Source organism: Polypterus senegalus, chromosome 3 (genome assembly GCF_016835505.1).
Source record: "Polypterus senegalus isolate Bchr_013 chromosome 3, ASM1683550v1, whole genome shotgun sequence".
NCBI lineage: Eukaryota > Metazoa > Chordata > Cladistia > Polypteriformes > Polypteridae > Polypterus > Polypterus senegalus.
Window position 1 is genome coordinate 143,347,272 of NC_053156.1, and position 27,478 is coordinate 143,374,749.

Below are 27,478 nucleotides of genomic sequence, written 5' to 3' on the forward strand. Positions count from 1 at the left end.
AGTCTGAAAATGCCATTTTCAAAATTATGTTTGTCTTTGTGTTAACACAATGACCTAGGCAAATAAGATTTTGTACACCTGCTTTATATCAAAAATAACAAATCCTAGCAACTTTTGGGCCACTTCCGGCAACCGAAAACTGAAACTAAACTGAATACTTTTGTGAATTTTCAAGTAAACTATGGTTATAATTACAGATATATTATTCATATTTTGTATAGATATTTATAATGATAAAAAGAAAACAAATATGAAATTTGAGAAAAATCACTTAACCAGAAGTAATATTTTATTTAAAGAACCAACCAAATTTTTTGTGTGATGGAAATATAAATGTGTACACAATATTATTCAATATAATGCATATTCTTTCAGTAACTATTATTAATTTTATTTTAATTTATACATCATCGGTTTAACAAAAATGTGTAAACATTGAACATGCCATGTAAATATAAAGATGTAATTGGAACAATAAGCTGCTATGTCCCCATCATGTTCTTGGTAATACATTTAATTTTATGAATTTTTTTTATTTCTACCATCATTATCAGAATTAAATGTAGTTTTACATATGCAATTTATTGCAACAAATATTATATAATACTAACACTTTTTAACACTAACAGTTTAAATCTTTTTACTTTGCACATAATCTAAGTAATGCATATGTAATCAAGAAAAATTCCACTGTTTTCGACCTCCCAAAAGTGCGAAAATATCATTTTAATATAAAGTTTGATTATCAATAGAGATAAATGATTGTGTATCAATATTATCACTTTGTTATGATGAGAAACAAAGAGATATGATATTTGAGAAATATTGCGCAACTGGAAGTGGTTCTGATGGCAATTTCCTCTATCTCAGTATACCAGAAAGTCAAGGGGAGCACATTCCTGATTTTTCTCAAAGCTTTCTTAACTATATTCATAGGTTTACTGGGCATTGGATTTCAAGAGTTTGGTTCTGAAGAAAAATTAAAATCAAATCCCCTCCAGCACCTGTTTGATGTAAGTAATGTGCACTGTACTATGGCTACGTTTTTGCTCTTTCATTACAAATAGTGATAATCCATTCAAAAATTAAAAGAGAATAGTTGATTTTCATACTGTATTGTCATTTTAATTTTTTTTTTTTTTTTAAAACAAAGTTTACCAGAAGCAAAAAATCTTTCTTAGGAGATATGTATATGTGATATTGGCAGCCCTGCCATGCCGATAAGTTGGTATACTAATTGACTACTTCAGTTTAAACTGAAGAGAGAAGTGCTAGGTGTTGCATACTCAAGCATGAAGAGCATCACAAACGGCTCTACAAAATGTCAAAACTGCCAGTAATATATTTACAGTTAACAAAGAAATACAAAACCAGAAGATTACCTGCAGTCAGTCTCTGTGTGCTGATGCAAAGCCTGTTCATTTTTATGGATTATGGACTGGTAAACTAGGGATGCTTTTTCTATTTTAGCAGAGTAAGACCCCCTTGGAATTGGAGCATTTTCCTGTTTATTTGGCATAATGGAGTACAGTATATCTTTTTTTTGTCTGTTTTTTATCACATGGGATTTTTCACTTGTATGTTCTTTTTGGTTTGAATTAAATTTTTTAAAGTATCCCCCCGCCCCACACCACTGTAATTAATATTACACCATTAACTGTCTAGTCTATTAAGGATCCATTTGCAAACAAATCTGCTCTTTTTTAACGTTTACCTGCTTTTTATTGACTGTTTCTGAAACCTTTGGTCCCTATTGGTTTTAGCTACTGGCTGGACATCTCTCTGCAGGTGGCCTGTGGTAATATATACTTTTCTGACAATTGAATACATTTGACTTATTTTTAAATTTCTTTTAAAGTGAAATAGTTTTTTTAACACAAAAACAATTTAGTGTATATTGTACATTCACAAAATCAGGTATTTCTTATTAATAATAGATTGACAAAGTATCTGTTCAAGCATTAGTATGTTTTTACTATTATTTGTATAAAGTCAGGACAAGTCTGGATTGGGACAGTACAAGTGTACAGTATATTTGCTATCCAAGACAGTAGGCCAGCCATGTGCCCTGGGGGTAGTAAACTAACCACGCCAAAGTCCTTGGCCATACCCATGTAGCTTGTTTCGTCTCATAATGGAAGCAGCCCTAAAAGCTGATATCCTAGATATGTGGAAATTAGGGCTGGGCAAGTTAACACATTATTATCGCATTAACACATTAATTAATAATAACAAAAATTGCATTAATGCACGATAAAATAATTGTTGCTGTTAATTATTACTTTTTTGAAAGCCTCAGTCTTGATGTAGATCAGTGATCTTCTTGTTACTGCAGTTTTCGATACGCTTTTGCTAGAAGGAAAGTTAGCTTTGTTGATTTGACCTCGACTCCCTGCGCATGCATGAACTGCGAAGAGCAAACAACTTCTAAAATGGTATGTGGAGAGATACCAAAGTGAATGCTCAAAGCAAAACTTTTTTTGTATTATTTCTGAATTGGACTCTGATTTGTTGGACTCCGATTTTGATGCAAGTGATCTGGAGATGTAGGTTAGAAACGAAAGTGAGGTACTGCTGACATGTTCATGTAGCTGATGCACCTATGGCAACGTTCACCTAGGAGGACAGACACTTACAATGACAGCAGCCATATTGTGTCTCACTGCAACTACCACCCACGCGCACCTGTCTCACAAAAATAGCCAGGCAGCCAGCCCACCTTGCACTCCTGCCGGCTCGATCACAAAGATAGCCAGGCAGCCAGTCCACCTTGCACTCCTGCTGGCCGTCGAGCCACTGCTGCTGCATACAGTCGTCGACAGCAGGCAAAACAGGTAGCAACAGATGTTTTATGTTGAATTATGTGTAAAAGAGTTTTTCGGAAAAAATTTTAGCCCTCAAAGAGTTGCTACTGAACATAGACTGTTTATGCTGCTCTCTGATAAAAGAAGTGTTTCTGCTGGTATCTGTTCAGACGAAAAAGAAAACATTTAGAAATGTTAACTTGCTGTTGCTGAGAAGGTGTTTGTTATATTGTTGTGTTTGTGGCTCTGCACCCTGAGGGTAACTTGTTTTTCTGTAACAAACTAGTTAGAGCATTAATGCCCTGGCAGTGACAAATAGCTTTGGTTTTAATTTTGATTTGATTACATTTAAGAAGAAGCCCTGTGGGTGTAGCCTTTGCAGTACTGCATTTCTCTGCCATTTTCTACACACATTATAATGGGTTGTCTCCAGACAATGTTTGATTATTACGTCTGGCCCTGTGATATTATTTCAGGTATAACCAGTTTAATTTTATATTCAAGATGCACATTAAAAGAATTACTGTATAACAAGGAGGGTTGTCAAACATATCAATATACTGATAAATATTTCAATACTGATTATTAATAGTATATATTCTGTAGCCTAAATTATGAGTGTGCTTCACTCTGACTTTTGACAATTGAGCTTTGTAGGTTACCAGTGGGCATGGCTAGAATTGCTGCTTCATTTCCACCAACTCTAAGGTGTTATTAAGATGGCAACCTAAGCAGCACATTTAATTGACAAAGTGGGCAGTCGGAGTGGTGACTAGAAATACGTAAGCTTTGTGCCAAATGCCGACATAAAGCCACGAGATACATGCAATAATGTATGCAAGATTTGCTACTACACAATACAAAGTAAAGGCACCAACACAACCAATTTATCCAATCGATTGAAGGACTGATACTCGAATCAATAATAAGATTTTCAAAAAGTACAGACCTGTAAACCTGTATATTGGTTTGGCATCAGCTTGTGTGACCAATGGCCCATTCCCAAAGTTTACACTATCAACAAAACAACAATAAATATAAGATTCTCAAACCTACTTGTTTCAGTTAGGCAGCAGTGGGTCTGGTGCATGTTTTGGCAGAAATCAGTGTAAGGTAAGAACTAGCCTTGGGCACCAATGTATTGGGGAGGCGTATGTGTAGGCTAGTCGAGGATTGTTTAAACTAGGGAATGGGGGGGCAGGGAGTTTAGGACAGGCCAGATTTAGATCTATACAGGGAAGAACAAACAATGGTGTAGAAATAAAAATGCATAGTAATGTAAATTTTAAGCAAACACGTAAAGATAGAAGGATTAACACATTAAAAATAGCTTGCCTTAATGCTAGAAGTATCAAAAATAAGGTAAGTGAGTTGGAGTTGTATGTAGCAGAGCACAATTATGATATTATAGCAATAACGGAAACCTGGCTAAATAACAAAGATGGGGATGAGTGTAACATAGAGGGATACACATTTTTTAGGAAGGATAGACAGAACAGAAAAGGAGGTGGGGTTGCTGTTTATGCCAAACAGGAATTAAATGTAAGTCATCTTCAGTTGGATGATGAGCCCCATCTTAGTGAGGACATGTGGCTTCGCCTGGAAAATATTAGGGAAAAAGGTCTCATTTTAGGAGTGTGTTATAGACCACCCAATTCAGACAGTAATTTCAACACACATCTTTTAGTAATATCAAAAGGCAAGTTTACAGGGGATATTATAGTCATGGGGACTTTAATTATCCAAATATTAACTGGGATAACCTTACAGATGGAGGAGCACAAGAGCAGGAGTTTTTAGAAGTAATCGGCGACTGTTTTTTAACACAGCATGTTAAAGCACCAACAAGGGGTGAAGCCTATCTGGATTTAGTATTCTGTAATAACCAGGATAGAATTGAGGGTGTAGAGGTGATTGAACCACTAGGGTCAAGTGACCATAATGTAATACAATTCTCAGTATTTTGTAAGAGTACAGATGCAAAGACTAAAATTGTTAAGTTGAACTTTAGTAGGGCTAATTTTGAGCAGATGCGACAAAGTCTAAGTAGGATAGACTGGGATAAGCTTTTAAATGTGGAGACAGTCGAGGAGCAGTGGAACAGGTTTAAAATGTTTTACATGTAATGCAGGACAGATACATACCTAAATTTGGAAGTAATAGGAAACTAAAAAATCTCCACGATGGATTAATAAAGATTTAAAAAGAAGTTGCAAAGGAAAAACTGCTGTATAAGGCATATAAGACTAATGACTGCAAAGAGAACCGTAGCGTATGAGAAATGAGGGCAACCATTAAGAAGGATATCAGAGAGGCTAAAAGACAGTTGGAGAGGAATATAGCAGATAAGGCAAAGAAGACCCCAAGAGATTCTTTCAGTATTTTAGTAGTAAAAGAACAGTTAAGGAGGAGGTCAAGTTCATCAGGAATAGTAAAGGGAATTAAAAGATACAGACAATGAAATAGCAGATGCCCTAAACTTACATTTTTCTGAGGTGTTTACAAGTGAGCAAGTGGATAACCTGCCAGAGGTAAACACAACTACTAAGGAGGTACTGAGGGATTTGGAAATTGTAGAGGGAGAAGTGCTGCTCAGATTAAATAAGATGAAATCAAACAAATCACCAGGCCCAGATAATATTTATCCTCGTGTTCTTAAGGAGGCTAGTGAGTACATATATAAACCCTTGACACATATTTTTAGGAAGTCACTGTGCACTGGAGAGATTCCAAAGGACTGGAAAATGGCAAATATCATCCCATTATATAAAAAGGGTGACAGGGCAGATCCAAGCAACTATAGGCCAGTAAGCTTAACAAGCATCACAGGAAAATTAATGGAAGGAATTATTAAGGATAAGATTGAGCAACACATGACAAGGACAGGAGTTATTCTGAACAGTCAGCATGGGTTCAGAATGGGGAGGTCGTGTTTTACTAACATGTTGGAATTCTATGAGGAGGCAACAAAAGGATACGATCAAAGTGGAGCTTATGATATTATTTATCTGGACTTTCAGAAAGCATTTGATAAGGTGCCACATGAGAGGTTGGGCATCAAGTTAAAAGAAGTGGGAATTCAGGGTGATGTTTTTAGATGGGTGCAGAATTGGCTCAGACACAGGAAGCAGAGGGTGATGGTGCGAGGAACCTCATCAGAACTGGCTGATGTTAAGAGTGGTGTTCCACAGGGGTCAGTGCTAGGGCCGCTGCTATTTTTAATATATATAAATGATTTAGATAGGAATATAAGTAACAAGCTGGTTAAGTTTGCAGATGATACCAAGATAGGTGGATTAGCAGATAATTTGGAATCCGTTATATCATTACAGAAGGACTTGGATAGCATACAGGCTTGGGCAGATTTGTGGCAGATGAAATTTAATGTCAGTAAATGTAAAGTATTACACATAGGAAGTAAAAATATTAGGTTTGAATACACAATGGGCGGTCGAAAAATCGAGAGTACACCTTATGAGAAGGATTTAGGAGTCATAGTGGACTCCAAGCTATCAACTTCCAAACAGTGTTCAGAAGCCATTAAGAAGGCTAACAGAATGTTAGGTTATATAGCACGATCTGTGGAGTACAAGTCCAAGGAGGTTATGCTCAACCTTTATAATGCACTGGTGAGGCCTCATCTTGAGTACTGTGTGCAGTTTTGGTCTCCAGGCTACAAAAGGACATAGCAGCACTAGAAAAGGTCCAGAGAAGAGCGACTAGGCTGATTCCAGGTCTACAGGGGTTGAATTATGAGGAAAGATTAAAAGAGCTGGGCCTTTACAGTTTAAGCAAAAGAAGATTAAGAGGTGACATGATTGAAGTGTTTAAAATTATGAAGGGAATTAGTACAGTGGATCGAGACTTGTATTTTAAAATGAGCTCATCAAGAACACGGGGACACAGTTGGAAACTTGTTAAGGGTAAATTTCGCACAAACATTAGGAAGTTTTTCTTTACACAAAGAACGATAGACACTTGGAATAAGTTACCAAGTAGTGTGGTAGACAGTAAGACGTTAGGGACTTTCAAAACTCGACTTGATGTTTTCTTGGAGGAAGCAAGTGGATAGGACTGGCGAGCTTTGTTGGGCTGAATGGCCTGTTCTCGTCTAGATTGTTCTAATTCTAATTCTAATATATGGCAGGCATGTCAAACACGCGGCCCTCAAACGGAAATCTGTGCGGCCCGCATGACAGATCCTAGTTAGCACAGAACTTGTACAAAATGATTACTATCGTTTGTGATTGAATCATTCTGCATCTTCGGCGTTACTTATTGACTTTTCTTATTTCTGTCTTCTGACAAAAGCACGTTTTCCATGGCATTACGGTACCAGAAACGTCATCTGCTAGTATAGCCACGAACATTGACCAAAGTTAATGAGCCTCACCATCACAACTGAAGTGCTAGGCTGCAGCAGCAAGCAGCAGGGGCGGCCTTAGGCATGTGCAAACTGTGCACCTGCACAGGGTCGCCAAATCCCAGGGGCCGCCACGTCAATATATATTGAATATAAAACAGAAAGAGAAAATAACGACACAGCTGACGACAATGTGGCCGAAAAACATTGTGTTTCTTGTTAATTAGTACACTGTATTTACTAATGTCGCTAGAATCGAAGCAGTAAGCAATATGTAGTATTATAACGTTTTGCCATAATGAGAATATCATGGGCCGCCACTTGGTTTTCAAGTTACGGACACGCGCATATAGAAGCATGTCATGAGCACGAGGCGGCTATGCAGTGTCTGCAACGGATGTGGCCATCCACTGTGCATAAGATACCATATTGACATTGGCGGGCGAAGGGGCCACCGATTCTTTCTCTGCCCAGGGCTGCCACGAGCCTAGAGCCGCCCTTGCTAGGCTACACTACTGGCTGGACTGCTGAGACTGGCCACTGGGCAGAACTTACCATCACGAGTAGTAATAGCCCGCATATTTTCATGTTTTTTTGCTCTAGTTTTATGTCATTTTGTGCTAGTATTGTAACGAACAGTTAGTGCAGACTACAGCTGAAGATCTGAAGTGGACGCGAGAAGTTGGTGAGTTGTTTAACATATTTTTGTGATTTTGAGTTTGTAAAATTAGTGTAGGTCAGGTGGCTTTTTGCATATCGGCTTATTTTACCATATAAACTTTGAAGTAAACTTAGTAAAGTAAAATTTGATTTTTGGAGGATTTGTTTTCAAACTTGAATTACTGTGTAATAAATTCAGTGAGCGTTTTCGTGATTTCAGTTCACACGAACAGGACTTTGCGCTGTTCTCTTACAATGTTGAAAATGCGCCTGAGAATATCCAAATGGAATTGATTGAACTGCAGTCAGATTATATTCTGAAGCCAAAATACAGCGAAGTTGGTGTGCCAGTCTTGTATGCTTACCTGCCACCCTCGTATGTGCAGATCCGTAGGTTGGCATCAAGAGTACTGTCTATGTTCAGAAGCACTTACCTTTGTGAGCAATTGTTTTCGTTAATGAAAGCTACCAAAATCCCACATCGCTCAAGACTTACTGTCGAGCACCTTTCATCCCTCATAAAAGTTGCAGCTGCACAAGGTTTCAAGCCTGATATTGACAAACTGGTTACTAACAAGAGATGCGGGACAAAAGAAATAGATCTCAGACTGCAAGACTCCTGTATAAGCAATGAATATATATAATCTATACTAATAAAAGGCAAAGCCCTCACTCACTGACTGACTCACTCACTCACTCATCACTAATTCTCCAACTTCCCGTGTAGGTAGAAGGCTGAAATTTGGCAGGCTCATTCCTTACAGCTTACTTACAAAAGTTGGACAGGTTTCATTTCGAAATTCTACCGTAATGGTCATAACTGGAACCTATTTTTCTCCATATACTGTAATGGACGTTAGCTTGATGACCATGGGTGGCGGAGCTGCGTGTGACATCATCACGCCTCCCACGTAATCACTGACTGAACTGACTGTGACTGCAGTACGTAGAAAATAAGGAAGAGCTCCCAAAGAGCTCTGAAGAAAAACGCTGAATACTTTATTCGCAAAATACAAGTTTAATGAGAAGACACGAGGTATAAACAAGACTTTGGATCACTTTGTAGGTAAAATTGCTGTAGCGAGAAACTTTTAAGTGCCAGGTCTTAGCTAACAGTAAATAAAGCCATGGGCATCACAACATCATACAAGAGAGCAGCTCACGTGAACTGACTGAACGCAGTACGAGTGATCACTTCCATGCATCAAACCTGTTCAAAAAACGCATTACACAATTGACAAGGTAGGAAAAGAATATGCTCTGAGCTGAGTTCCAAAGTTAACGCGGTCTTGTGGAAGCAACTTTGTCACGCTGCCACCAAATACTCACAGAAAAATCCACAAGTTAATACACACGCTGTCTCTAGAGTTTCTCCACACTCAATGTATTCCTCGCATCCCCTTTATACCCTCTGATCTCCCATTTCAATTCAGATGCCTCCAATTTCCAGTAAGATTTTGCTGCGCGATGACAAGTAATAAGTCTCAGGGACAGACCCTACAAAAGGATACCATTGATTTCAGGCAAGATTGCTTTTCTCCTGGATAACTATACGTTGCATTCTCAAGAGTGAGCTCGCGCAGCTTCGTCATATTACATCCGGAGTGCTGAACTGACAACATAATATATAAAGAGAACTATAATAATCGTAATAAACGAACAATAAAACAGCGGAGAACCCCGTGGATTAAATAAAAAGGCAGCTTCCTTGGCAAAGCAAGAAATAGGATGGCTTTATATGTTGTTCCTTTATAAAACAGCGGAGAAGCTGTGTAAAGGCTGCTTCGCAAAAAAACAGCGGAGCGCCTTATATGAGCAGGCAGTCAGCTAAAGAAGGGAATCAATAAATATCTATAATCATAATAAATGAACAAAAAATAGCATGCATGCCGCGGATTAAATAAAGGAAATGGGTACCTGAACAGTAAAGTAAGTCTCGAATAGCTACACAATAACTATAAGAATCGTAATAAACGAACGATAAAACAACAACAACAACATTTATTTACAGTGGTGTGAAAAACTATTTGCCCCCTTCCTGATTTCTTATTCTTTTGCATGTTTGTCACACAAAATGTTTCTGATCATCAAACACATCTAACCATTAGTCAAATATAACACAAGTAAACACAAAATGCAGTTTTTAAATGATGGTTTTTATTATTTAGGGAGAAAAAAAAAATCCAAACTGTGTGAAAAAGTAATTGCCCCCTGAACCTAATAACTGGTTGGGCCACCCTTAGCAGCAATAACTGCAATCAAGCGTTTGCGATAACTTGCAATGAGTCTTTTACAGCGCTCTGGAGGAATTTTGGCCCACTCATCTTTGCAGAATTGTTGTAATTCAGCTTTATTTGAGGGTTTTCTAGCATGAACCGCCTTTTTAAGGTCATGCCATAGCATCTCAATTGGATTCAGGTCAGGACTTTGACTAGGCCACTCCAAAGTCTTCATTTTGTTTTTCTTCAGCCATTCAGAGGTGGATTTGCTGATGTGTTTTGGGTCATTGTCTTGTTGCCGCACCCAAGATCGCTTCAGCTTGAGTTGACGAACAGATGGCCGGACATTCTCCTTCAGGATTTTTTGGTAGACAGTAGAATTCATGGTTCCATCTATCACAGCAAGCCTTCCAGGTCCTGAAGCAGCAAAACAACCCCAGACTATCACACTACCACCACCATATTTTACTGTTGGTATGATGTAACGGGACATTTGCCTTCCAAAAAGTTCAAATTTTGTCTCATCAGTCCACAAGGTATTTTCCCAAAAGTCTTGGCAATCATTGAGATGTTTCTTAGCAAAATTGAGACGAGCCCTAATGTTCTTTTTGCTTAACAGTGGTTTGCGTCTTGGAAATCTGCCATGCAGGCCGTTTTTGCCCAGTCTCTTTCTTATGGTGGAGTCGTGAACACTGACCTTAATTGAGGCAAGTGAGGCCTGCAGTTCTTTAGACGTTGTCCTGGGGTCTTTTGTGACCTCTCGGATGAGTCGTGTCTGCGCTCTTGGGGTAATTTTGGTCGGCCTGCCACTCCTGTAAAGGTTCACCACTGTTCCATGTTTTTGCCATTTGTGGATAATGGCTCTCACTGTGGTTCGCAGGAGTCCCAAAGCTTTAGAAATGGCTTTATAACCTTTACCAGACTGATAGATCTCAATTACTTCTATTCTCATTTGTTCCTGAATTTCTTTGGATCTTGGCATGATGTTTACTTTGTAGCTTTTGAGGTGCTTTTGGTCTACTTCTCTTTGTCAGGCAGCTCCTATTTAAATGATTTCTTGATTGAAACAGGTGTGGCAGTAATCAGGCCTGAGGGTGGCTACGGAAATTGAACTCAGGTGTGATACACCACAGTTAGGTTATTTTTTAACAAGGGGCAATTACTTTTCACACAGGGCCATGTAGGTATGGATTTTTTTTCTCCCTAAATAATAAAAAACATCATTTAAAAACTGCATTTTGTGTTTACTTGTGTTATATTTGACTAATGGTTAAATGTGTTTGATGATCAGAAACATTTTCTGTGACAAACATGCAAAAGAATAAGAAATCAGTAAGGGGGCAAATAGTTTTTCACACCACTGTATATAGCACATTTTCATACAAACAGTAGCTCAAAGTGCTTTACATAATAAAGAATAGAAAAATAAAAGACACAATAAGAGAACAAAATAAATAAACATTAATTAACATCGAATAAGAGTAAGGTTCAATGGCCGAGGGACAGAAAAAACAAAAAAACTCCAGACGGCTGGAGAAAAAATAAAATCTGTAGGGATTCCAGACCATGAGACCGCCCAGTCCCCTCTGGACATTCTACTTAACATAAATGAAACAGTCCTCTTTGGATTTAGGGTTCTCACGGAAGGGCATGATGAAGATGGTCACGTAGAATTCTGCCTTTTAATCCATCCATCACTGTTGGAGCATCATGAAGCTTTGAGTAGGTGGAGGTGGCGCAGGCCGCCACCACCACAAAGAAACCGGAAAAGAAACAGAAGAGAGTAGGGGTCAGTACGGATTTTAGAGCCACCATGAATAGTTATTATGAGGAAATTGAACATATAGAGTATCAGGATTAAGTTAAATTAAGTTAAATTGAAGTTATAGAAAGGCCATGTTAAAGTAATATGTTTTTAGGTGCATATAGCAGCAGAAGGCCGCCTCATCACTTCTTTTAAGTTTTGTTCTTGGAATTCTAAGGAGACACTCATTTGAGGATCTGAGGTTACAATTTGGAATATAAGGTGTCAGACATTCCGATATATACGATGGGGCGAGATTATTTAAGGCTTTATAAACCATAAGCAGAATTTTAAAGTCAATCCTGAATGACACAGGTAACCAGTGTAGTGACATTAAAACTGGAGAAATGTGTTCGGATTTTCTTTTCCTAGTTAGGATTCTAGCAGCTGCATTCTGTACTAGTTGCAAACGATTTATGTCTTTTTGGGTAGTCCTGAGAGGAGTGCGTTACAGTAATCTAGTCGACTGAAAACAAACGCGTGAACTAATTTCTCAGCATCTTTCAGTGATATAAGAGGTCTAACTTTACTTATGTTTCTTAAGTGAAAAAATGTTGTCCTAATGATCTGATTAATATGCGATTTAAAATTCAGATTACAGTCAACAATTACCCCTAAGCTTTTACCTCCGTCTTGACTTTTAATCCTAATGTATCCAGTTTATTTCTAATAGCCTCATTGTATCCATTATTGCTAATCACTAAGATTTCAGTTTTCTCTTTATTTAACTTGAGAAAGTTACTATTCATCCATTCTGAGATACAAGTCAGACATTGTGTTAGTGAATCAATAGAATCGAGGTCATCAGGTGCTATTGATAAGTACAGCTGTGTGTCATCAGCATAGCTGTGGTAGCTTACGTTGTGCCCTGAGATAATCTGACCTAACGGAAGCATGTAGATTGAGAATAAACAGCGGACCCAGGACAGAGCCTTGTGGAACACCATATTGGATATCATGTGTCTTCGAGTTGTAATTCCCACAACTAACAAAACATTTTCTCCCTGTCAGGTAGGATTCAAACTAATTTAAGACCGTGCCAGAGAGGCCCACCCATTGACTAAGGCGATTTCTAAGAATGTTGTGATCAATGGTGTCAAATGCAGCACTCAGATCTAAGAGGATGAGAACAGATAAATGGCCTCTGTCTGCATTCACTCGCAAATCATTTACTACTTTAACGAGTGTAGTTTCTGTGCTGTGATTTGTTCTAAAACCCGACTGAAATTTATCAAGAATAGCATGTTTATTGAGGTGGTCATTTAACTGCATAATGACTGCATTCTGTAGAACTTTACTTAAGAAAGGCAGGTTAGAGATGGGTCTAAAATTTTCAAGAGCCGAGGGGTCAAGATTATGTTTCTTAAGAAGGGGTTTAGTACAGTAACCGCGAAGCAAGGAGAAACGACGGCCTTATATGGCGTTCGTTTATAAAGCAGCGGAGAAGCTGTGTGAAGGCAGCTACACAAAAAAACAGCAGAGCGCCACACTCTGAATGTATTCCTCGCATCACCGTTATACCCTCTGATCTCCCATTTCAATTCAAATGCCTAAAATTTCCAGTATGGCTCTGCTTTGCGATGACAATTAATAAGTCTCATGTACACACCCTACAAAAGGTTGCCATTGATTTGAGGCAACATTGCTTTCCTCCTGGACAAAACTATACGTTGCATTCTCAAAAGTAATCTCAGTGCACAGCTTGGTCATATTACAACCGGACTGCTGAACTGACAACGTGGTATACAAAGAGATCCTTAACAGATAGTTATTGGTATATTTTCCCTGTTTAAAAAGGTTTTCCTTTCTTCTTAATAAAAATTTAAAAGCAGTTCTTAGCTGCTAAGCTTGAGGATTTTGCTATATACAGTATATATATATGTAGATATATATATATATATATGTATGTACGTGTATATATATGTAGATATGTATATATATATGGATATGTATACAGTATATATATATATGTGTGTGTATATATGTATATATATATGCGTATGTGTGTATATATATGTATATTTATCTGTATGTATGTATATATATGTTGATATGTGTATATATATATATATGTATATATGTTGATATGTGTATATATATATATGTATATATATGTAGATTTGTATATGTATATATATATCTATACTAATAAAAGGCAAAGCCCTCACTCACTCACTCACTGACTCACTCACTCACTGACTCATCACTAATTCTCCAACTTCCCGTGTGGGTGGAAGGCTGAAATTTGGCAGGTTCATTCCTTACAGCTTCCTTACAAAAGTTGGGCAGGTTTTATATCGAACTTCTACGTGTAATGGTCATAACTGGAAGCAGTTTTTCTCCATTTACTGTAATGGAGATGAGCTTCAACGCCGTGGGGCGGAGTTTAGTGTGACATCATCACGCCTCCACGTAATCACGCAGTACATAGAAAACCAGGAAGACCTCAAAAAAGCGCTGAAGAAAACATGCATTATATAATTGAGAAGGCAGCGAAACAATAAGAAGCGAGCGAGTGACATATACAACCATATTCATGAGTTCTGCTACTTCGGAAACAAAGCACGATGTAAACCTACACTTTAAATTAAGTTCATAGACAGGCTGCCGCTGGCGTTTGTAATTTAGTGCCTGCCCATATAAGTCCGTCCGTCAGCGGCAATCCAATAGCAAACTGCCACGGGTAAATATTCACGGGTGAAGGACTGTGCTTATGGAGAGGAAGATGAGATGGTCAGGGTGGTGTTTGACACAAACGAGAGAAAGTTTTAAGTGCCAGGACTAAGGTAACATTAAATACAGCCATGGACATAGCACGAGATGGCACCAGCACAGCTGGGAGCCTTCGATGCATGTACACCGAGCGGCTCACGTGAACTGGCGAGTGCACTGATAAAAGCAACAGTTCCAAAGCTGAACAAAAACCGAATTACACAATTGAAAAGGCAGCAAAAAATATGAAGCGTCTGATACATACAAGTATATTCATAAATCCAGCTACTGCGGAAACAAAGCACACGGTGGAAAAAGTTAATGTCCCGCTAAAGGAAGACAGTGTAAAAAACCCGTGCATGCAGTGTGTCACGGCTCAGATAAAGAAGAAGACGAGCTGTTCATTGATGCAGTAAGAAACGAATCGATGAATGAAACCTGTCATCTTTACAAGCGATTGACAAACACGGAATGTAACTTGAACACAACACATCCTACAAATACGAACCTGATTGAAAGAAATAATGATAATCAAATCCTTGATGACAGCAACACTCAGTAACACTCACAAAACAAATACTGTATATTGACAGTCATGTTACGTTATTTTTAAAATGTTCCCTTTTCTTTTTCTAGCTTTTTTAACACACTACTTCTCCGCTCGATACGGGTATATATATATGTATATATATATCCCGATCTACATACTCGAATAATGGATACTTTATTCGCCATCAATGATTGTTTTGGTAAAGCCATACTCAGTGTATGAATTAGATGAACGGTAAAAAAGTAAGAGCGAGGGGAGGATGACTTATTGAGGCATGCAAGCTGTAGTGCGCGTCAACTCTATCTGAATTGCGCGATCACATTTAAAAAAATATATATTTTCAAGTTCTATTTAGTTCATATGTGTCAAACTCAAGGGCCGCGCCAAATCAGACCGTGTAATTATATCCGGCCCGAGATCATTTTATATACTGTATTATTGTTATTAATGGCCCGGGTATATGAAGCGCTGGTAACACAATAAACTACAGATCCCATAATGCAGCGCTTTAGCTGCCTTGCCAAACACTTACCGCGTTAATCAAGTGTAGCTTATGATGCTGCAAGTTATTGCGAAGCTAGCTCACACGATGCTGAAGAGAAAAGTTGATTCTGAAAATAGAGCCTTTAAAAACCGATGGGAGGCTGAGTATATGTTTACTGAACCCGTGTGTCTCATTTGTGGAGCTAATGTGGCTGTAATTACAGAATTTAATCTAAGACGGCACTATGAGACAAAACATCAGGGTAACCTGAATGCAATGCAGAAGATACAGAAAGCAGAAGAATTAAATAAGAATCTGACACTTCAGCGGACGTTTTTACCGTGCACAATCACAAAGTGATTTCAAGTGAAGCTGCTTTTATGGGAGACACAAATGCACCAGTGCAATTTGCCCCACTTTCCCTGTTGCCAAGTAATGTTGAACCAAGTCGTCACTACGGTGTTCCCAAATACGCACTTTGCTGATAAACTGAGCGCACTGAGTTTGCACTGCGCTTTGGTGACTTTGAAGAACAAAAAAAGTCCGTCTACCTGCAGCTCGAACCTTGTGCATGTTTGGTAGCTGTTTCCTGCAGAGGCATTAGCTCTCTTGGAAATGTGTTCTTTTAATATTGTGGCTTATTAAATAATTAAACAATATCATAATATACCAGAAAAGGCGATATCCCTCCCATAGTGATTACGGCGGTACAAGAATCACATGAGACAAAATATCTTTTAGCTTACATTTACTGACGTTTTACGCAGTTACAGACGGGGAGGCATATGGACAGACTTTATCCAGGTGGGAATCTGGATCAACACAGTCAGCCATTTTTTCCGTCCCTACGCTGGGAGGGTTTCCAACACCTATTGTTGGCACAGCCTCGAAGGGTCTGGCCACTGTCCAGACCTTTTATATGGTTCTTGCTTCATTTGCTGGTCTTCTCGTTTCCAAACAAGGGCTGAATTCCTCTCCCACAAAATACAGAAATATCATAGTGCTTACATGTCGATTCTCATTCTCCCAAGAAGGAAAGAAGGTTTGTGCTGATAGAGGACAGAAATACCCTAACCTGTGTTTAAGCTGACTATACAAGCCTCCAGTTGTCTTTGGCTATCTAATCCAATGCTTGGTCAGCAATTCTAACTGCTGAGCCTCTGTGTGCCACAGTTAACATGCATATGTGAATAAAACTCATAACAGTATTGTCCAGATACAGTGACATAAAGAAAAATGTAGTATTACAGTAGCACATATCTGTGTGAGCAGCTCTTCTCAGTGATAAAGACTAACAAAACAGCACACAGGAGTCGCCGCACTGATGAGCACCTGCAATCCATCCTGAGAATCTCCACAACACAGAACCTCACACCAAACATAAACGAACTTGTTGCCAAAAAAAGATGCCAGGCGTCCAGCTCTAAAATGATATATGAGCAAAGACAACTGAATGATTTGATTTGTATTGCTGAAAGGAACACATTTTATTTATATTTCTAGGTTTTGTTATGCACTATGTTCATATTTGAATTTGTATAATTTTGACAGGATATATTTTTATGGAGAGCAAAATCTTTTGGGATATTTAAAATCTAAGTTTATTTTTTATATAAAATTACATAAGAGTAAAGAAATGTGAATGTTTGTTCTTTTAACGTTTACTTTATTTCTAACTTGTATAATTTAGACAGGATATATTTTTATGGTGAGCAAAATATTATAAGTTGCTTAAGGTTTGAGTTGATTTATTCAAAATAATATTCCTGTCTGTTTTTACCATTCCTACCAAAGATATTTCTGTCGACTAAATAAAAATTCCTTCTATTTAAAATTTAAATAGAACTTGAACAAATACGATAGTTCATAATATCCACGCAGACTTGCACGTAAGAGAGGGAGTTATCCGTTTTAATAAGCAGCGTATTGCACTGATACAAAATAGCTGTGTGTGTATATATGTAGATATGTATGTATATGTATATATATGTTTATATATGTGTGTGTGTATGTATATATATATATGTATTTGTGTGTATATGTGTGTGTATGTATGTATGTGTGTATGTATATGTGTATATGTATAGATACGTATATATATATGTTAATGTGTGTGTGTGTAAATATATATATATATATTTATATATATATATATATATATACTGTATATATATATGACAGCAACACTCATCACTCACAACAGTGACAAAACAATTACATTGACAATCATGTTACGTTATTTTCAAAATGTTTCCTTTTCTTTTCATTGCTTCTTTAACACACTACTTCTCCTTCAAGTAAGCTGGTATTTTGCTAGTATATATATAGATATGTGTATGTGTAGATATGTGTATATGTAGACATGTTTATATGTATATATGTTTATATGTGTGTGTCTGTGTGTATATATATATATATATATATATATATATATATGAGACAGCAACACTCATAACAGTGACAAAACAATTACATTGACAATCGTGTCACGTTATTTTTAAAATGTTTCCTTTTCTTTTTCATAACTTCTTTAACACACTACCTCTCCGCTACGAAGCATGGGTATTTTGCTAGTATAATAATATAAGGACCTGGCTAAGACTCTGATTGTACGCTGTTGTACGGAGAGTGTATGGAAATAAATTGCTTTTCTTTAAACTTTAAGTGTTACATTTTTTTAAGTTTTCAGTATTGGAACGAAAGCTACAGTAACTTTGTATAATAGTATTTGTTACAGTGTGGCCCGCTGACACACGTGTGGCAGTCGAAGCGGCCCACCAGTGGTGTGAGTTTGACATGCCTGATATATGGGGCCTACATAGGTGTCATCAGTTAATGTAACCTTCACACCTTTGAGATTGGGGAGGAGGTTACTGGAAATATTCTATTTAGAAAGGACAAGATTCTGCAAAAATTCAAATTAGCAATGAATAGACATGCTATTGAAACTCAGAATGTTGGATCTGTGAGAAAGAAGTACTATACGATGTGTCACCAGTCTTTCCCCTAATCAACAGTTGGGAGATATATAAAACAATTCTAGGTTACTCACATACATCTTCCCCTTTAAGTGATGGCTTTCAATACTCCATATGAACTCTATAAGTCACTGCTTTGGCCAAATGAAAAGGTACAAAAAGCTACTGTATTTGCTGCTGAAAAAGGTAAATCAACGTGGGTAAACAGATCTTTCCTTTTTTTTTTTTTTTATGTTTTACTGTTTCACATAATAACTTGTGACTTATATTTCAAAAATGTTCAATTGCCTTTAAAATAAAAAGAAATAGTTAATTACATCGTTCATTAGATTTTGGTCCAGGCTATGGCATTTGTTTTGGGACAGGAATGAGCAAATTAAAATTCTTAAAGTGAAATCTTTTGAATTTTTTTTGGTTTCTTGAGCAGTAATACTTTACAAAATTAATAAAGGTAAAAAATAAGCCTGTACTTCAATCTGTGCTTTATATTTTTAGGTGTATGTGCAAGTAAATAAAACAGCAGAAAAAGATGAAAATATCAAAAAATCAGCTCAAGAATTCTTCAGACGTCTTGAAACTGGCGATGTTCAAGCACTGTCATTGTGGCAGCACTTTAGAAAAATTAGTATTGAAGAGTATGAAAGAATATATAAGGTATGTTCTCATTGATTTGTTTTTACTATTATAAGTCCTTATCAGTGAAAAGTGCTTTTCTTTTTAAAATTTTCACTAGATGAGCAAATTTATAACAAAATCACACAATCTGCAGGGCATTTGACAATTTGGAATTTAATGGAAATATTAACAATGAAAGTCAAACCTAATAAAACTAAGGAGTTAACATACATTTACAAATCTTCCTTATAGCTAAAAAATAAACCTGACATTTTCAAGTTTCTATTTGCTTTTTCAGGGGTTCATGCATGACTTAGTTTAGATTCTCACAAAATATGCCAAGTAGCATCAATATCACTTAGTGATAATTTGTTTTAAATGCGTTTATCAGAAAGATTTACTGTTGATTATTCTTTGTTAACTATAGATAGATAGATAGATAGATAGATAGATAGATAGATAGATACTTTATTAATCCCATTTGTGCTACCAAATAATATTATGCATTTACTCCGTCTATGCCAGGAATTTATGAAAAATGAAGAACCTAATAGTTCAGCATAGTTTTTCTCTGACCAGTTACAGCACTGTTCATGCTCCTAAATAAAGGACTGTTGGTAATAAATATGCAAATATTCCCACTGAAAATATTTAAATGTAAAAAGAGTGTTCTATTCCAGGACAAAGCTATGGTGCTTGTCATCATTTTGTTCTAAATTACTGCACAATTTTTATTGTATTTATTTAGTTTTTTGCATATTGTAGTAGATCATTGAATTCAGAAAGTATTTATACTCCTTCACCTTCTGTACCGTTTATTGTACTGAAGATTTTATTTTAAATGGATACATTTGATTGGATATAGTTTAAAATGGCACACGTGTGTGTAGAGTCAAAATTCACACTGCATGGCAGGACAAAAACCAAGCCATGTTGTCTAAGGAGAACTCTTTGTAGACCTCTGAGATATAATTGTGATAAGACATACTGTAGATAAGGGCAAGGGTATAAAACTTGTTAAGAGTTCCCAGGAACAGATTGGCCTCAATAATTGTGAAATGGAAGATGTTTGAAACACCGGGACTCTTTTTAGTGTTGGCTGTGGCTAAACTGAGTAACCTGACAAGAAAGGCTTTGTATACAGAGGTGACAAGAAACCCAATCGTCACTCTAACAAAGCTTCAGAAGTCATCTGCTGAGATGAGAGAACCATTTGGAAGGGTAATCACCTCAGTAGCACTGCATCTATCATAGGTTTATGGTAGAGTGGCTAGACTGAAGTCAGCCATAAATGAAAAGCATATGACAGTTTAAACGACTCTTGAGAGCATGAGGGAAAAGATTATCTTATCTGTTGAGACAAAAATTGAACTCTTTAGGCATAACTCCAAGCACTATATCTGGTGAAGACCAGGCGCAGGTCATCTCCTGCTCCTTCTCATTCCCTGTGGTGAAGCATAGTAGTGGCAGCATCTTTGCTATGGGGGTGCTTCTCAGCATCAGGAATAGGGAGACTAGTCAGAATTGAGGGAAGGATAAATACAGCCAGATACAAAAAGCTCCTTGTAGAATACCAGCTCCATAGTGAACAACCTCAGACTAGGGTGATGATTTACCTTTCAGCATGACAATGACTTGAAGTATACAGCCAAGACAATGCTGGAGTGGCTTTGGGGCAAGGCTTTGACTGTCCTTTGTGGTCCAGCCAAAGCCCAGACTTAAACCTCAAAGAACATTGGTAGAGAAGCCTGAAGATACAGTAGCAGTTTACAGATGCTTCCCATCCAGTCTAAGTGAATAGAATTTGTTTGGAAAAATTGGATAGACTGCCCAAATCCAGGTATGCAGAGCTTGTAGACACATACTTAAGAAAACTTAATGTTGTAATTGCTTTCAAAGGGTCTTCTTCAAAGTACTGAATTAAGGATCTAAATACTTATATGAATAAATAAAAAATAAAAATATGTCACCAAAAATTGTCTAGGTGATTATAAGTTTTAAAATAGGAATTGGTTTTAGTCAAAAAATTACATATATTGTACAGTATTATGAGTTTACTTGTGTTCATTTCAACAAGGTCAAGCTACTGTAGGTAAAAGAATGCCTATGTACTTAATACTTAAAGTAACAAGGTTCCATCTTTAAATACTTTTCAATACTTAAATACATCTTGTAAACTCTTATAGCTACACATGATGAAAAAGCAATTTCAATAAAATAGCTAATATTAAATGCAAAGAAGATCATGTGAAGATCTGGTGATATGATTTTGAGTTTTTAAGTTTTGCAAAATTTATTTTTATGCCTTTTGTGTAACTGATTTAATTTATTGCTTGTTGCAGTTTTTAATTTTCAAAAATTGCACCATTTTATGACTTGTTTCATTTCATGGATGTTACAGTTTTCTCCTTGCAGTTCTTGGTAATTGTGCTGCTATGTTGCTACCATGTGGTTCCAGTAAGTGCAATCGGTGATGTCATTGTGATAATCACATAAAAAGGCAGCACCCTCTCTCTCCTGCAACCAAATTTGTGGATAAATTCCAATATAAATTTCATGCAGTAGCTAGCTTTAAAAAGACCTTCTGTTACAGGATCCTTGAATATTTATTTTAACATTTTCTCTGTTTTGTATATTTGGAATTAATTTTAGTATTTTAGTATTCAGACTTTCCGCTTTAACCTTAGTCTGTCCCCAGTTATTTTTTTATCTCCAAATTGTGGGTTCAAATTTAACAGAGAGGATTTGATTGGAAAAACGTGATGAATATCATGAAATCAGGGGACAGTCTACTACAGTTTCTTTGCAGGTAATATCTGCTGAATACATCCCCTTCAGAAATCCTACCAATAAAATGTTACCATTTATTGAATGTCAATGTTTTAAACAGCTAACTTGTTCTGAATTAATGCCACCAGCATATATTAAAACTCTCAAAGTGTCCTAACTGTTGCTAGCATATGAGTGGATGTTTTAGCATTATACCTACAAGTGACATTTGTGATATCCAGGAAATTAAACCTACAAAACAGAGCTGAAAGATTAATAATAAAATATTGCTTTTTATTTTATGTGGAATTGTGCTTAAATACAACAGTTGCAATTCACTCAAGACTTACGACAATTACAGTTTAGATTTTGAGTGTGTCATTAATACTTATAGAGAAGTGTTCCTACATAGCACCAAGAAGCAATCCAGGGCTCAATTGCTAGAAGGGGGATGTGGACACTAACACCCTGAACCAATTTATGAATAGGTTTTCCCTCCCACTACCACCTTCTTCCAATTACCTTACTTCACACACCATCCTTCCTACATCAACAACTACTACCACATCCACTGGAATGGCCAGTGACATGTCCATCTCTGACCATCAATGTGGACTGACCATAACTGAAGACCAAGTAAGGAGACAACTGAGGAAGCAGCACACAGGAAAAGCTGTGGGACCAGATGGAGTCAGTCCTCAAGTTCTTAAGGCCTGTGATGAATGACTTTGTGGTGTCACCTGTTCACTTTGTACCTAAGGCTTCAGAAAGTGCCACTGCTGTGGAAAACATCCTGCATTGTTCCTGTTTCAAAGAAGGCAGACACCTCTTCACCTAAAGACTACAGAACTGTACCACTTATATCTCACATCATGAAGACCTTTGAGAGACTGGTCCTGGACCATGTGAGGCCTCTTGTGGTAGCACACAAGGACCCAGGTGGATGACCCTTTTGTGTCCTGGATGATTTACTATCTGTCAGTTAGACCGCAGTTTGTGAGACTCAAGGACTGTGTTTCAGATGGGGAAATGAGTAACACTGGAGCACCAAAAGGAACAGTCATATCTTCTTTCCTCTTCACTCTGTACACCTCAGCCTATAAATATAACACCAGGTTATATCACTTGCAGAAACTGTCAGATTATGCTGCATGTTAACATCAGCAAAACCAAGAAACCGATTATTGACTTTCAATGAACCAAAGAAACTCTATGTCCAGTCACTATTCAAAGAGTGGGGATCCACATTAATGACAGGTTTTTACTGGTCTTGGAACACAGAGGAACTCTATAAGGGCAGAGCAGGCTCTTTTTCCTTAGGAGACTGCATTCCGCTAATGTGGGTAGTGACATCCTTTAGATCTTCTATAACACTGTGATGGCCAGTGTGATTTTTCTATGCTCTGGTGTGCTGTGCTGGTAACTTCACTTCAGTTGAGGTCCACCAAGTCAATAGGCTAATTAAAGGGCAAGCTCAGTTATACAATGCACTCTGGATGCCCTGGATTAGTAGCAAATGAGAGAATTAAAGCAAAACTGAGTGCCTTTATGCACAATGCTGCACACACTCTCTAGAACAAACTAATACGGAGTACTTAAAGCCAAAAACAATATGTCTGCATGACAGCCAAGTCAGAACTTTATTTTTAATTTTCTTGCCTTAAAGTCCATCTGGTGCTTGTTCAGACCAAAGACTGCGTGTGCAGATTTATTTACTTGTTTATTTGTCTACCTGTTAATTGTTTATTTATTTAAAGAGCTTCTGTATAAAGCCAAATTCCCCCCTGGTGACAACGTTCTGTCTATCTATACTATACTGTTACATATCTATTGCTTTTTCAAAAATACAGTTATTTATACCACTGAATGGTCTTTTGAGCAGTTAATGAAACAAAAAGTGTATTTACATCTAAATGGCAAAATGGTGTAACAGGATGCCCAGCTCACTTACAGTTTTAGGAATCTATATTGCCAGCCAGTTATCTGTGTGGAGTTCATGCTGCCTGGGTCGTCATGGCTGAGTAGGTATTAAGTGTTTAGTAATTTAATTGGAAAATTAAATTAGCTTGAGTGGTGTGAGCAGTGAAATTGGTGTAAATGATTTGAGAATGCCCTGTGATGAGCTGACATCACACTTTGATATTGCTAAGCTGTATTCAGTCATGTAAATAAAAAATAGCACATGAAAATAGGTAGATAAATTAAAATGTGTGCAGTCTACTAGAAACTAACTTTTATTTATTTATATTTTCAGCGTTTAGGTATACATTTTGAAGAGTACTCAGGAGAATCCCTATATCAGAAGTCATCTCAGACAGTCCTAGACCAGCTTGAAAAACAAGGACTTCTCAAGAAAACAAAGTATGTCGTTGATAGTGGGTCACTCACTGTAATTTTCCTTTACATGTTTTCTGTAGTATGGAGATGGTGTTAGATAATTTATATCTGTTAGAGCTAGAATTGCACAATTAATTGTATATTAATTCTGATTACAATTTGTAGCATGTAACTGTGTCCAGTGAAGATTTTAAAAAAATGATTAACATCCACAGGATAAAAGTTGTCATTTCGTTTTTTTAGTTATTTTTCCAAAGCTGTGTTGCCTTTTCTTTATTCGAAATTGAAATGCATCTGAAACAAGTGTTACTTTATGCAACACAAATGACTTGTGGTTAAGTACAACACTGAAAAGCTTGCAATGTTGCTTTCTGTAAATGAGTATGTCTTTCATTACAATACAGGAACACTGACACAGCTACTTAAGGGCTGAGTCTGGACCAGAAACCAGCGCTTTAGCAACAGCATGCAACAGGGTGTTACCATCTGAATACTTCTTGAGCATGCTATATATTAATACATTTAATGTGCTTACATAACTGCACAATAGAACTATCAGGTTGTGTTTATATTCACTTCTTAATCTTGGGTGACTGCTATTAAAAATGTAATTTTTACATGCATTAACAATCTAACTTTTACATTTTTTTGTTTTTTTAGAAGTAACGTTTGTTTTAAAAAAAAAAAGTATTTTTTGTGTTATACTTAGTATTTATTTAATAATTATTTTGATATAATTTGCTCTGTTAAAAAACAGTACAAATAAATGTGTGCTGTATCTGTATCATAATAATTAAAGACAATATTAAATGCTTTTTTAAAATGTTTTTAGTTTTAATTTTTTTTTCATATTTTCATTTTTCTTAAACATTTGTATATATTTTTGCAAAATAATGGTCCATTGTTAATGTTTGTGATTTATCTGTTGATTATGAGCATTCTGAATGTATTACAGTTTATATTACATTTTCGAGTATGTCTGTAATATTGGTTAAATTCAAATTGACAAAATATTTGCAATCAGACTTCAACAGTTACCCTCAAAATAGGCAGTATTTCGGCTTTTAGATTAAAATTCATCAGTGTTGTGAAGCGTTCCTTTTCATTTATCATTTCAAATATTTTATATACACTTCCACCAAATAAATGAAATAGCAGGGATTGTGCAGGTGTGTGAATTATCTCTCTAATGGACATATACAGTTCTGAAAGCATTTGATTGATTTATTGGTGTCTTGTGTGATTGTATTCTGATTCCTGATGTTGTAACCTGTATATACAGTACAGTAATCCCCTCGATTGCGGGGGTTGCGTTCCAGACCCCCCCGCGATAGGTGAAAATCCGCGAAGTAGAAACCATATGTTTGTATGGTTATTTTTATATATTTTAAGCCCTTATAAACTCTCCCATACTGTCTTTAAATATTCCCTGTTCAGTTATACAGCATAATCCCTTTGTATTCTCTTAGATATTAGGTAAGATTCATTGAAATTATGTATGTAAACACACTGTTTATATACAGTAAAACCTAAATATTATTTTAAAGATATCGAGTGTCTCCGATATCACATATGTTACAGCCATTACGATAGACAGGCCAATAAATACGTACAATGCAAGAAAATTGTATACAGTAAATGTGTGTACAGTACAGTACAGTGACACTAAACGTACGTACATGTACTAAATACTGTAAGTAGAAAATTAATTATGGTTACTCACCAACAATGACACAATGACTTGTCCGATAACGATGAGTTTAATTTTACTGCACAACAAAGGAGAGCGTTACAGCCCTTCTAAAGGAGCCACTTCAGGCAACTGTGTAGCACCGCCATTATTCTTCTTCAATCCAAATCCCTAAAGCAAATTCCATCCAGACTACTGCCTTATTACATCCACTTACAACTCGTTTTGCACCCTGGTTAAAAGGACACTGTGGCCGTAGATCTTATATTCCTTTCCTACTTTTTAAATAAATAGAATCGTAGCCTCATTGATGCTGTAATGGCGTCCTACAACAAATCCAAAACGTTTACCTTTTCGGCAATCGTTAACATCTTCCGTTGGCGCTTGGGCACAGACCCTGAAGCAGTAGCAGGAGCAGATCGTTTTGGAGCCTTAATAAAGGTCTTGACTATGCAAAAAGTTAAACAGAAAAGAGCACAAAAGTTAACTCCTTACACAGCCAATCACGTTGATGCTGAATGAGCAAGACGAGACTTCCTGGTTAACACCGCATTCAGCACACAGGAACTTAACTGCGTGCTCTGATTGGTTAGCTTCTCAGCCATCTGCCAATAGCGTCCCTTGTATGAAATCAACTGGGCAAACCAACTGAGGAAGCATGTACAGGAAGTAAAAAGACCCATTGTCCGCAGAACCCGCGAAGCAGCGAAAAATCCGCGTTATATATTTAGTTATGCTTACATATAAAATCCGCGATAGAGTGAAGCCGCAAAGTCGAAGCGTGATATAGCTAGGGATGACTGTATATAAAATCCAACGTCTGTCTGTCTATGTCTGTCCGCTACTTAACGGATTTACATTGGGTTTTTTTACTATAATTTGCTTGAACATTATGGTTTATTTTGTGATTTCTGTCAGAGCGCCAAGTATCATAGTTCGCTTGCAGGAGCAATTTATTTGCACTAATCCGAGACAAAGGTTGCTGGCTGAGGGGTGAGTTGGGCCCTCCTCACTTGTGCACCAGCCTCAATTCGAATCAGTCTACCTCTAGCCACGTTTTGGAGCATAACTTGCCTTCACTTTGCTAGCAATACCTGTTTGTTTATTGATTTTTAAAAATTGTCCTGTTTCACTACTACACGGGTGTAGCCGTGGGGGATAGCTAGTAATATATTTAATAAATATATATTTTCTGTTTCACTTCTGATAACTCAGTGGTTATTTTAAGATTGGCTTGTCATTTCTTAGTTACTATAGAGATATGGGGCCTCATGTGTAATGCCATGCGTAGAATTCACACTAAAACATGCCAAATGGACAAAATTGGAAATGTGCATACACACAAAAAAATCCATATGCATAAAACTGTACGTACACCAAGTCCCAAGCAATTCCTCTTTATATATCCTAGTGAATGTGAAATTTAACACACATGCACGTGCCTACAACCCCACCCGAACTACTCTCATATGCAAATTATCCCCTTCCATTCA

At 37.0% G+C, this 27,478-nt stretch overlaps 1 protein-coding gene across 3 annotated transcripts in view; it reads left to right on the forward strand.

Moving 5' to 3' along the window:
- The window catches only part of rars2 (arginyl-tRNA synthetase 2, mitochondrial), a 103,200-nt gene that overhangs the window by 32,885 nt on the left and 42,837 nt on the right, over positions 1-27,478 (forward strand). For all 3 annotated transcript variants that reach the window (XM_039748008.1, XM_039748009.1, XM_039748010.1), the window contains 3 exons: positions 937-1,013; positions 19,070-19,228; positions 24,213-24,319. In XM_039748008.1, coding sequence (XP_039603942.1) covers positions 937-1,013; positions 19,070-19,228; positions 24,213-24,319 — 343 coding nt within the window. The remainder of the gene's footprint in view (positions 1-936; positions 1,014-19,069; positions 19,229-24,212; positions 24,320-27,478) is intronic.